This window comes from Vidua chalybeata, unplaced genomic scaffold (assembly GCF_026979565.1).
Source record: "Vidua chalybeata isolate OUT-0048 unplaced genomic scaffold, bVidCha1 merged haplotype scaffold_126_ctg1, whole genome shotgun sequence".
Lineage (NCBI taxonomy): Eukaryota > Metazoa > Chordata > Aves > Passeriformes > Viduidae > Vidua > Vidua chalybeata.
Window position 1 is genome coordinate 45431 of NW_026530356.1, and position 12341 is coordinate 57771.

The 12341-nt window shown below is 51.8% G+C and overlaps 1 protein-coding gene across 1 annotated transcript; it reads left to right on the top strand.

The window, feature by feature from the left end:
- The first annotated feature begins 5926 nt into the window (after positions 1–5926).
- LOC128783303 (uncharacterized) lies at positions 5927–9367 on the top strand. Its single transcript, XM_053933960.1, has 3 exons — positions 5927–6003; positions 7968–9233; positions 9344–9367. Exons 2-3 carry the CDS (start codon positions 7977–7979, stop codon positions 9365–9367), a joined length of 1281 nt encoding a protein of 426 aa, XP_053789935.1. The 5' UTR covers positions 5927–6003; positions 7968–7976.
- The last annotated feature ends 2974 nt before the right edge of the window (positions 9368–12341 follow it).

Below are 12341 nucleotides of genomic sequence, written 5' to 3' on the forward strand. Positions count from 1 at the left end.
GGCTCCAAGCCTTAAACATCAGCCCTTGCAGCAGCCCAGATCCGGGTCCCGCAGTTCCCAAGGCTGCCATGGCCTTCAGAGCATGAAGGTGGATTTGGCATGCCTGTGGCCCGATGCCGCCTCCCGGTCCAGGAGTCCCCGTGGCTCCAGCAGCAAGGGTGGCTGAAGGCTTCCTGCCTGCTTTGGGCCATTGCTGCAGGGGCCACTGCTGTCAGAGCCCCCTCTCTGCTGCTGACAGCTCTGCTCCTGGGGACACTGCTCTGGCCCAGCCCAGGAAGAGCAGCAGTGCCCAGTGCCAGCAGTGGCGTCGGTGGGACCCCCTGTGCACAGGGACCCCCAGCCCCGGGGTGGCCGTGCCAGCCCCGCCGGGGACCTCCAGCCCCGGCAACCCAGAACAAGTGGAAAGCACAAGGGTGCAAACGCCGCCTGGGCCCAAAGGCATTGCAAAGAGAACTGAGATTTTAAAAAGAAACAGTATTTTTTTCCCAAAGATAGGCAAAAGCTAGGATTTACAGAAGATGTTTTATTTGGACAATCCTTATAAAAACAACAGTCTACAGAACATGTTTACATGGGTGCTTATAGACTAACAAACTTCCAAACATATTTACATGGGAGCCTATAGACTAACAAACTTCCAAACATATTTACATGGGTACCTATAGACTAACAAACTTCCTAACATATTTACATGGGAGCTTATAGGGTAACAAATTTTCTAACTTATTTACGTAGTGTGCAATTGACTGAAGGCGAAAAACCAAGCAGCAGAGCAGCGGGCTTCTGTGCGCACTGAAGGCAATTGCAAGAATCCAGCAGCTGCTCCTTGCCAAGCACAGGCAGCTGCCTAGGTTCTTGCTTCTTGACCAACTCACAGTTACCCTTATTTTCAGCAGCTGCCACAGTGTTCTCTGCATCTTGGAACCTCTGGAGAGCAGCAGGACTTTCCAAGGTGGGATGCATGACCGCTACGTCAGAACCCAGGAAAGTTTTCTTGGAACACCTTCTATTGGCATGCCAAGAGTGAATTCAAGAGGCAGGAGAGCGGCAGCCACCGTCCTGCAGCAGTCTGCGAGCTTCGCACACAAGCCGGCTTCTTCGCGGCTTCGTTCTTCGCCTCTTACAAGCTACCGCGATCTCCGGCTGCCGGAGGACAAGAAGCGGCTACTTCGCGCACAGATGACTGCAGTGGCAGCGGTGCGCTCCGGAGCGCCGCTTTTGCCGAAAGACGCCGGCAAGCGGCACTTGCTTTCGGCCAGCTCCGCAGCTGCGTATTCTGCCTCTCTAGTCGCCTACTGTAGGAGGAGGGGTTGGGTAAGGAAGGCAGTCCAGGGTTGCCATGGGAAACTGCAGTTGTATGAGTTCTCCACCCCCTTTTGTAAGAGAATTGTACCCTCCCCCTGTCCTGTCATTTATTGTTCAAGTCTGCCCCTTAGCCTGGAATCTTCTCTGTTCCACGTTTTCCCTTTGTTTCTTCCACCAAGAACACTCCTTTCCCCTTTCCCCCCTGGTTAATGTTGTATTTCCCCTCCCTTTAGCCTTCTCCCGATTGTACCCTCGAATGCTAAACCCTCCTACCCCTACGCAGTAAAAGAATCCTCACCCCGCCCTTCGGGGCTCTCGGAATCTGCCTCCCTTCTGCTTCGTTGTCTCCCTGTTTGCCCCTTCTGCGACCCTTCAATAAACGAGCAGGATTTCAGCAACCCGAGTGTCCCTCCCGTTCTTCTGGTGGACCCTCAGATGTACCAGCTTTCCGAGCTTCGTGCCAAGAGGCTAAAAGCCCCCACGGCTCGGCAACTGGCTGCCCGAACAGGGACGGACACCAGCGGGTCCAGTCCTTGACCGTCTCCTGGAGATTGCCTGCTCTGTGACCAGCCTTCTCCAGGATTGCAAGCGGCGTTCGGGACCAGTTCCAGGGACAGCCGCCCTTTCAGTTCGGAAGGCTTCTGTCTCCTGGGTTCTGCTGATAACCGATGGACTCTCAAACTGCGCGGCAGCGGCAACGCCCTCGGACCAGCACAAGTTCCACCAGACCCCTCTTCCATGTCCCCGTTTTATGCCTGAATCCTTCAGAGGTATGCTTATCTCGCTTTTTCTTACGCCTGACTAGGCTTCACCTCCTTTTTTTGTTTTTTTGTTTTTTTTTCCTTTCCGAAGAGGGTGATTTAGCTGTGAGACCTGATATAATGGGTAACCACCTGTCTCCAGCTCAACGGGAGTTTTATATCCAAATTAAGTCCCACCTTGTTTTAGGGAACATTTCTTTTAATAAGAGAGATTTAAAGCCTTTTGTTAAATTTATATTTGAACATTTTCCTGCTACTACACGGGAAGATGCTTTGGTGCCTGATTTCTGGGGAAGAGTTGGGAGAAAGATTTACGATTTACAAGTTCAGGGGAGGATTTCAGTCGGTCGTTTTTTTCCGCTTTTTCATTCCATTCTTAATTTGTTAAAAAAGAAGAGAGAGAGTTGGGTCCCCAGTTCACCTACCTCGTGTTCCTCCCCCCCCAGTCCTATTCCCTCTTCCCCTAAGGGCGGATCGGGAGACAGATCCTGCCATACATCGGCACAGAGCTGCTGCCGTCTCTCTGCTGCTTCCCGATCCTCCCTGTCCCATTCGTGTGTTGGGACTGGCCACCCCAACACACGTCATTCCTGTTCCCTCTATACCAGAGACCCTAATCCTAGTTTGAAACCCTGTTGCTCTTTAGAGGACTTAACTGAACAAATAGGACAAAATGGCGCCTGCCTCATGGCGAAAAAAGACCAGCCCCAAGATGGCGCCCCTCCTTCTCCTTCACCCCAGAAAATTCCTGACATCTCGCCCCCGCCTCCTCCCCCCCCTCCGTCGAGTGCCGCCCCTGTGTCGGGACCCGTCCCCTCCTTCCCTCTGACCACACCCCTGGGTGGCCCCCTGTGGCTGGGACCAGCCCCCAAGTGGGCCCAGCCCCTGTGGGTGGGAGCCCCCCACCAGAAAGTCACGCCCCAGTGGGTGGGTCGGGACACGCCTCCTCCTCTCCTGCCACTGCCAGTACCGGAACCAGGAAGAAGCCTGGCCGGAAGCAGGCCATCCTGGCCTGTCGGACGCACTGTCTCCGGGACCCACCGGCCAGGGGGAGGCACCGTGCCCTAACCCAGCCTGCTTCATCCTCGGAAGAGGATGAGGAGAGTGGCAGCCCCCAGCATTCCAACAAGTCGGGGGGGGGGGGTTGGGCAAAGATCAGAGAGGAGGCAATTAAGGATGGGAATTTGGAATTGGCACGGGACTTGGGCAGCTTTGCGGCACCGGTCATCCTCTGGCGGGGGAGGGAGCCAAAGTGGGAGCAAATTCCATACGCTGAGGTGAAGGAGTTAAGGAAGGCTGCCAAAGATTATGGCAGAAACTCACCTTTCTTTAAAAATGTGCTGGACTTAACATTTGCTGGACGTTTGCTAGTCTCCCCCATGATTTAAGGTATATTGCTAAGGCACTGTTTTCTCCCACCGAATGAGACCTCTAGGAGATTCATTGGAAAAAACTGTTGAAACCACTCCTGCGCAAGTATGATCTCGCAGAGGTGGTGGGAGAGGGGGATGAGGCAATGGAAGCCCTTGCTGGAGAAGGGGAGTTCAGCAGTCCGGAGGACCAAATTCTACTAGCACAGGAGCTGCTTCAGGACATAGCAGGAGCGGGAAAGGAGGCACTCCTGAAGATACCAGACGGTAAGATCCCCCTGCAAAACTTTTCTTCTATCATGCAAGGGCCTGAGGAGACTTTTATTACTTTTGTTGATAGACTGAAAGAGGCCATTGAGAGACAAATAGACAACGCAGAAGCTCGTGCAGAGCTTCTACGAAAGATGGCCATTTCTAACTCTAATTCGGAAACAAAAAAATTCTCCGTGCACTACCTCAGGACCCCGAGCCCACCATCTCTCAGATGGTGGAGGCTTGCACAAAGGCAATGTCAATGGAGCACATGGGGGCCCTGGCTGTCAGCAAAGGGGTGGGAGAGGCCATGATAAACTTACAAAATACGCGCTGTTTTAACTGTGGTCAGCTGGGCCACATCCAGGTGAACTGTCCCCACTGGCCACAGATTCAACAACCTATCTTGCCCCCCCAAGACCATATCCTAGGAACCCATTTTATCAAGATCACCAGTTTCATCTACAGCGACAAGGGTACCAGCCAGCGGGAAACTGGCTGCAGAGCGCGAGGAAGGGCCGCGCGACGACAGCAAGTGGCCCTTCTCAGCATCCCAGCCTCCCGACCATCAGGGAGGACGAGTGGCCGCGCGGCCAAGTCCAGCAGTTCAGCGCAGCCACGAGGACGGACTCCGCCTCTTCCGCCGGACAGGTACCCTAAATCAGGGCAATCGTCGGGTCCTCCGCAGCAGCGTCACCATCTCTCTCCAGGATGAGGACCTGACGAGAATTCCTGCTGGGTTCCTGGGCCCCTTCCACGACTGTCGGGACACCACCGTGCTCATCTTAGAAGACTCCTTCAACACGCTGAATAAAATCACCATCTTACCTGAGGTAGTGTGTTTTCCACCAGGAGAGGAGATCACCGTCTCCGTCATTTGTAACCACCCGCCATTTACTTTAAGGAAAGGAGATCCTTTTGCTTTGCTTTACGTACTGGACACTCACGATGACCCGGACACAGAGAGACATGTTTTCTTCACCCAAAATGTATGTAAAGAAAGACCATTAATTGATGCCAAACTTTCTTTGCAGGGAAAGTCGGTGCAGATGCGGCTCATGGCAGACACAGGAGCTGACGTGACCATCATCCCCCAGGCGAGGTGGCCCAGCGATTGGGAGCTTGTGCCCCCTTGCGGCACGATCTCCGGTGTGGGCGGAGCGGTCCATTCTCTGAGGAGTAGGCATCTTGTGTGCGTGGAAGGTCCGGAAGGACAATTGGCAACGGTGAGACCTTTTGTTGTCTCTTCAAACATACTATTATTAGGAAGGGATGCTTTATGCCAATGGGGAGCCGACTTCGACATCCCTAGCCCTTTGTGGGATTTTTAGCGTGGGCCACTGCAGAGCGCACTTCCCCACCCCTGACCTGGAAAACCAACACACCTGTCTGGGTGAATCAGTGGCCCCTTCCATCAGAAAAATTGAGTGTGCTTCACAAATGAGTAGAGGAGCAGGTGAAACTTGGGCATTTAACACCTTCTACCAGCCCTTGGAATAGCCCTGTCTTTGTAATTAGAAAACCTGGCACAGACAGGTGGCGCCTGCTCCAAGACCTGCGAAGGGTTAATGATGTGATAGAAGATATGGGTCCCATTGAACCAGGCCTTCCGTCACCTTCTATGCTCCCCAGAGACTGGCAGCTAGCAGTGATAGACATCAAAGACTGCTTTTTTAACATTCCGCTCTACCCCAGGGATGCTCCCAGGTTCTCCTTCTCTGTACCATCATTGAATAGGGCTGAACCTTTTAAAAGATATCATTGGACATCCCTGCCTCAGGGGATGAAAAATTCCCCTGTGCTCTGTCAGACTTTTGTAGCGCAGATTTTATCACCTGTGCGTCGGCTTTTCCCTGAGGCCATCATCCTGCATGACATGGATGATGTGCTAGTTTGTGCTTCCGACTCGACATACCTAAAGGCAACACTGGACAAGACTATTAAGGCTATCAAAGCTGCAGGGCTCCAGATAGCAGAAGAGAAGATCCAATTCTCAGCACCATGGAGGTACCTCGGATTCCTCATCACGGGAAGGACAGTGACGCCACAGACACTGACCGTCAATGAGGACCCAAGGACTCTGCAAGACCTTCAGCAGCTGTGCGGAACGATCACCTGGATCCGCCCCCTCCTGGGACTGACGACTGAGGAGCTGTCACCCCTCTTCTGTCTGCTTTGAGGCGACGGAGACCTCGCCTCACCGCACGAACTGACACCTGCCGCGCGGGAAGCCCTGCAAGGGGTTGCTGTTGCTCTGAAGTCTCGCCAGGCACACCGCGTGGTCCGGACCCTTCCCGTGAACTTTGCGGTGTTGGGTAAGTGCCCCCACCTCCATGGACTTCTCTTCCAGTGGGATAACAGAGCATCTGATCCCCTGGTCATCTTAGAGTGGCTCTTCCTACCACACCAGCCCTCTAGGACGATCACAACCCCTGCAGAATTGCTAGCCACTTTAATAATGAAGGCACGACACCGCCTCCGAACCCTCGCAGGGTGTGACCCTGAGTGCATTTACTTACCTGTTTCATTAGATCAATTGGACTCGTTGTTGCAAACTAATGAAAATTTGCTCATTGCTTTGGACAGCTTCCCCGGACAAATTTCGGTTCACTATCCTAAGCATAAATTGTTTAAGGATACATTGCATTTGGCCCCAAGAATGTTTAAAAGCAAAACACCAATTCCAGGTGCTCTCACTGTGTTCACCGATGGGTCGGGCAGATCCCACAAATCGGTGATCACTTGGAAGGACCCGGACAGTCAGAAGTGGGAGTCTGACGTCCAGCTGGTTGAGGGTTCCCCCCAGATGGCGGAACTTGCCGCAGTCGTGAGAGCATTCAAAAAATTTCAACAGCCTCTGAATGTGGTCACTGATTCGGCCTATGTCGCTGGGCTAGCAGAAAGGGCCGAAGGTACCCTCCTCAAAGAAGTTTCAAACACAAATTTATACAGTTTACTCTCTGATCTCATTTGGCTACTTTCCCATAGAGAGCAACCTTATCATATCATGCACGTAATGGCACACACCGATTTACCTGGAGAGATCACTGAGGGGAATTGGAAAGCGGACCTCCTAGCCATGTCAACACAAATATCTGCAACCGCTTCAACCACCTTACCAGACATACTCCGGCAAGTGCGGCTCAGCCGTGCATTTTACCACCAGAATGGCCAGCTCTTGTGCGACAATTTAAGATCTCGATAGCACAGGCAAGAGCCATTGTTTCTACCTGCCCGAGCTGCCAGTCTTTCGCTCTCCCTTCCCTCATTACGGGGACAAATCCCCGAGGGTTGGGAGCGCTAGAGATATGGCAGACAGATGTAACACACTTCGAGCCGTTTGGTTGGATGAAATACATACATGTCTCTATTGACACGTTTTCCGGCGCAGTGTTTGCCTCCGTCCATGCAGGCGAAAAAAGCAGGGATGCCATGAAACATCTTTTCATGGCATTCTCTACGTTGGGAGTCCCATCTCACATAAAAACTGATAATGGCCCATGCTATGCGTTAAAGCGCTTCGGTGAGTTTGCGCAACAGTGGGGAATTTCCCATACCACCGGAATTCCCCACAATCCTACAGGACAGGCGATAATAGAGAGGGCCCAGAGAAATCTAAAAAGGCTCCTTGAACAACAACATAACCCGGACATTACAGTGAGCCCAGCCGAAAGGTTATGTAAGGCCCTGTATGCCCTGAATTTTTTAAACTGCTCAGAAAGGGAGCCTGACCCTCCTATTATCCGCTATTTTCACAATAACACCAGAGCGCAACTCGCCGAGAGGCCACCAGTCTTGATAAAGGACCCAGAATCCAAAGCTATCCAGGGCCCTTTCCCTCTAATAACCTGGGGGAGAGGGTATGCCTGTGTTTCTACAGATAAAGGACCAAGATGGATTCCGGGGAAATATGTCAAGCCCTTCATAGAGGTGCCAGCTCAGCAAGACAACGTGTCCTTGGTGCAAAGCACCGAGAACACCTCATCGCTGGACGGAGTTTCCACTGCCTGGAAGAGGAGGAGAAGAAAGACCGTTCCTCCCAATATCGTCATACGTGTCATGATTACCCGAAGATATTTTCCCCCGCTGAACTCTACGTACCCAATTACCCCATCGCCCCCTGTACCCTTTCCTTTCCCCTAACCTCCCCTTTCCCTCAATCCTTACCCCTTTTCTCTAATTTTATTTAGTGCTTATTTAGTAAATAAAAACGGGGGAGGTTGGGGAGGGACCACTGAGGAAAATTTATCATTCAAGTTATATTTTCTTTTATCACAAGACGCTGAGGATGACTGCCGCCTTGAGGACACCTCTGAAACATCTGATGCTCCTGATCGTCATCATCTGGCTGTCACCGGTCAGGAGCTGGATAGTCCCACAGCTGAGAGAAAACATATGGGTCACGCTGGCGAAGTCCTTGAAGCAGGACAACTTCTGTATGGCCATGGGAAGTGTGGACAATCCGTTATCCACGTGCCTGGTAGGAGTCCCCCTGTCGCCAAACGACTATCCATATGCAGGAAAAAAACCTAATCCTGTGGACACCTGGGATGAGTGGACGAGGATTCTGCCATATGCACCACAGGAGCCCCAAGAATTGGACCTATTGGGCTCCTCTCAGGCAACATATTGTGTCAGGTTTAGGTACCAGCCCTCCCGGAAAGACTGGGATCAAATGGCTAAACTCCACCCCGCTGGTACCCAAGAAGTAAAAAGACACGATGTATCTCCCCACGATGGGAGATACCATGCAGCAAATTGGTGCAATTACACCTCGACCATGGTATCTAGGTCCTCCTCAGTTCCCAGGGTGCTCCCCACGGGGGTTTTTCTCATCTGCGGCGACAGGGTGTGGGCAGGGATTCCCTCCCAAATCCAGGGAGGCCCCTGCAGCCTTGGGCAGCTTACCACACTGACACCGAACAAAACCCAAATTTTAAATTGGAAAAACGAAAATAAATTGGCTCGCAAAAAGAGATCCTATAACCAATTCGACGAAAATTGTGATTCAAAAATTTACAATTGGGGAAAGACGAAGAGAGTCACGGTATCCATATTTTTACCATGGTATGCCACAGCAAAGGCCCTCGGTGAGCTTTCTCACCTCGAGTGTTGGCTCAGTAAGCAGGCCAACGCCACGTCCGCTGCCCTGTCCGACTTGCTAGCGGACGAAGAAGTCACCCGGCACGCCACACTGCAAAATAGGGCTGCTATTGACTTCTTACTGCTCGCCCATGGCCACGGCTGTGAGGACTTTGAAGGAATGTGCTGCTTCAATCTGGCATCAAAGAGCACATCCATCCAAGCTAATATCCAGCAGATCCGAGAGCAAGTTGACGACCTCAAGACTGAGACCTCGACTGTAGATCCTGTGAATAAACTGCTGTCTCAATGGGGTGTCCCAGGGTGGGTTGCTATCATCCTCAGGGGACTCTTTTGGATCTTTCTGATAATGTTCATGATCTCGCTTGCTTTATTTTTGTTTAGGCGTATGTTGCTTAAAACGTTGGGAAGTGCTTATTTAATGAATAAATACGGGGGAGATGTAGGAGGAGGGGTTGGGAAGGCAGTCTAGGGTTGCCATGGGAAACTGCAGTTGTATGAGTTCTCCACCCCCTTTTGTAAGAGAATTGTACCCTCCCCCTGTCTTGTCAGCTATTGTTCAAGTCTGCCCCTTAGCCTAAAATCTTCTCTGTTCCACGTTTTCCCTTTGGTTCTTCCACCAAGAACACTCCTTTCCCTTTTCCCCACTGGTTAATGTTATATTTCCCCTCCCTTTAGCCTTCTCCCGATTGTGCCCTTGAATGCTAAACCCTCCTACCCCTACGCAGTAAAAGAATCCTCACCCCGCCCTTCGAAGCTCTCGGAATCTGCCTCCCTTCTGCTTCGTTGTCTCCCTGTTTGCCCCTTCTGCGATCCTTCAATCAACGAGCAGGATTTCAGCAGCCCGAGTGTCCCTCCCGTTCTTCTGGTGGACCCTCAGATGTACCAGCTATCCAAGCTTCGTGCCGAGAGGCTAAAAGCCCCCACGGCTCGGCAGCCTACATCTTAGTGAAAAGCTTTTCCGCTCCAGTTCTCAAGGAGAAAGTGTACCAGCACTGCTCACTTAGCCCGACCTTGCCAATAAATTGGATTTGCTACACATTCCAAGGACACTGCATTTTCCTGGGCAAGCTGCAAACTGCTGACAGATGGCCGTGCTCTCTGCCCACTCCTGCCCAGCTCTGGGTAGTAGCGGGCACGTTGCAGCCTGGCGAAAGCAAGAAACCTGGAGAGCTGTCACAGAGCAGAAGGGCAGATGAGATGCTGAAAAGCAGCAAAGCAGAACAGCCTGCCTCAGCTTCAGTAGTGTGTAATTGACTGAAGGCGAAAAAGCAAGCAGCAGAGCAGCGGGCTTCTGTGCGCACTGAAGGCAATTGCAAGAATCCAGCAGCTGCTCCTTGCCAAGCACAGTCAGCTGCCTAGGTTCTTGCTTCTTGACCAACTCACAGTTGCCCTTCTTTTCAGCAGCTGCCACCGTGTTCTCTGCATCTCGGAGACTCTGGGGAGCAGCAAGAATTTCCAAGGAGGGATGCATGAAAACTAAAATAAAAACTCAGGAAGGTTGTCCTGGAACACCTTCCATTGGCATGCCAAGAGGGAATTCAACAGGCAGGAGAGCGGCAGCCACCGTCCTGCAGCAGCCTGCGAGCTTCGCACACAAGCCGGCTTCTTGGCGGCTTCGTTCTTCGCCTCTTGCAAGCTACCGCGATCTCCGGCTGCCGGAGGCCAAGAAGCGGCTACTTCGCGCACAGTTCACTGGAGCGGCAGCGGTGCGCTCCGGAGCGCCGCTTTTGCCGAAAGACGCCGGGAAGTGGCCCTTGCTTTCGGCCAGCTCTGGATCCGCGTCTTCTGCCTCTCTAGTCGCCTACATCTTAGCCAAAAGCTTTTCCGCTCCAGTTCTCAAGGAGAAAGTGTACCAGCACTGCTCACTTAGCCCGACCTTGCCAAGAAATGGGATTTGCTGCACATGCCAAAGACACTGCATTTTCCTGGGCAACCTGCAAACTGCTGACAGATGGCCGTGCTCTCTGCCCACTCCTGCCCAGCTCTGGGTAGTAGCGGGCACGTTGCAGCCTGGCGAAGGCAAGAAACCTGGAGAGCTGTCAGAGAGCAGAAGGGCAGCTGAGATGCAGAAAAGCAGCAAAGCTGTACAGCCTGCCTCAGCTTCAGCAGTGTGCAAATGACTGAAGGGGAAAAACCAAGAAGCAGAGCAGCAGGCTTCTGTGCGCACTGAAGGCAATTGCAAGAATCCAGCAGCTGCTCCTTGCTCTAAGAGCCGGTCTGAAGCCCCTCATTTTCCATTCTGCCTTCTGATTGCCACAAGAAAGAATCCCTTCCCCCACTGCTGTTCCGGCTTAAAACAGGACGCAGCACAGCTGGAACCACTGACCCATCATGCTGGCTGATCCCAACAAGGCCTGGTAAGAACTTGGCAAGGACTTGGCAAGGACTTGGCAAAGACCTGACATGGAGACAGCACGGGACCGCCTGATGCGCGGCCTTCTTCTCTTCTAATCTCCGTTCTTAAGCCGAATGAACTTTTGGGGTGACTCCCGTGGTTCTTCATTGAAGACCCTTCATCTGCCTCGTTACCACTGGGACAAAGAAAGAATGAGAACCCTCCTCCCAAGGGCTGAGACTGAGACCCCTACTACAGGGAGGAGGAGAAATTGGTGGTCTGACCACTAATGACATGACCTGTTTCCCTTCAGTAATTTTAATGGACTTATTATTAATTGGATTCGTCTTGCTTTGGTGGTTTCTGTGGACTCACCTGTTTCCGCGAGGTGATTCCAATGGACTTTCATTGTTACACTTGCTCCCCCCTCCTTCCTCTGTGGACTATAACTGGAGCCCCGAGTCGACCAGAACTTCGGAGACTCCCCCGACACGACAGACGGATCCCCATCGTCCGGACCACTGAGGATCTCGCCTGTGTTGGTAGCTATTCCCATACCTCTCTTCTCTCTCCCTATACTTCTATCTCCTTTCTAATCCCCCACTATCGCATTTACTCTTTTGGCCCCTAATAAAGGTGCATTTCTTATGATTAACTGACAGTCCCTTTTTTTTGCCTTTTTTGCACTTTTGGGATTGGTGAAAAGAACCATCACGACACCCCGCAATAAGCAGATCGTGACGTTAAAATTGGCATCACGGACAGGATTTCTGTTTAGACAGAATGCTTGCAGCTGAAAAGGCACCCAGACTGTCTTTGGAAATTCACAAAGGATCCACTAGTGCAAAAGGCGGGACACTTGTTTTGTTGTTGTTGTGTATCTGGTCTGGGAAGGAAGGGACAACTTGAAGCAACTAAGCAGAGCCTCCCAGGCAGATTATTGTCCTTTCACCCAGCCAGGGAAGCGAAGGGTGACACAGCGAGGGCTGTGTAGTTTTGTGGAACTTAAGTTTGTAGCTCCCTGTCGTGGTTTTGGTCCCTTCACAAAATGAGTGACAATCTTAGCCTTGAAATTAAAGCTGAATTTTATGCACTACTAGCCAAACACAATGCCAGACCTTCTACGGAAGGAGAAAAATGGGCACAGAGTAATTGGTTGAACTTAGAAAATGTTATTGATAGAGTGTGTTCATTACAACATGAAACAAAATT

What these genes read in the sequence shown, in the direction of transcription:
- LOC128783303 (XM_053933960.1), top strand. Translation starts at nt 7,977, where the DNA reads ATGACTGCCGCCTTGAGGACACCTCTGAAACATCTGATGCTCCTGATC. An exon ending in TGAATAAATACGGGGGAGAT is followed by an intron (nt 9,234 to 9,343) that starts GTAGGAGGAGGG and finishes CTGTCTTGTCAG; the next exon opens with CTATTGTTCAAGTCTGCCCC.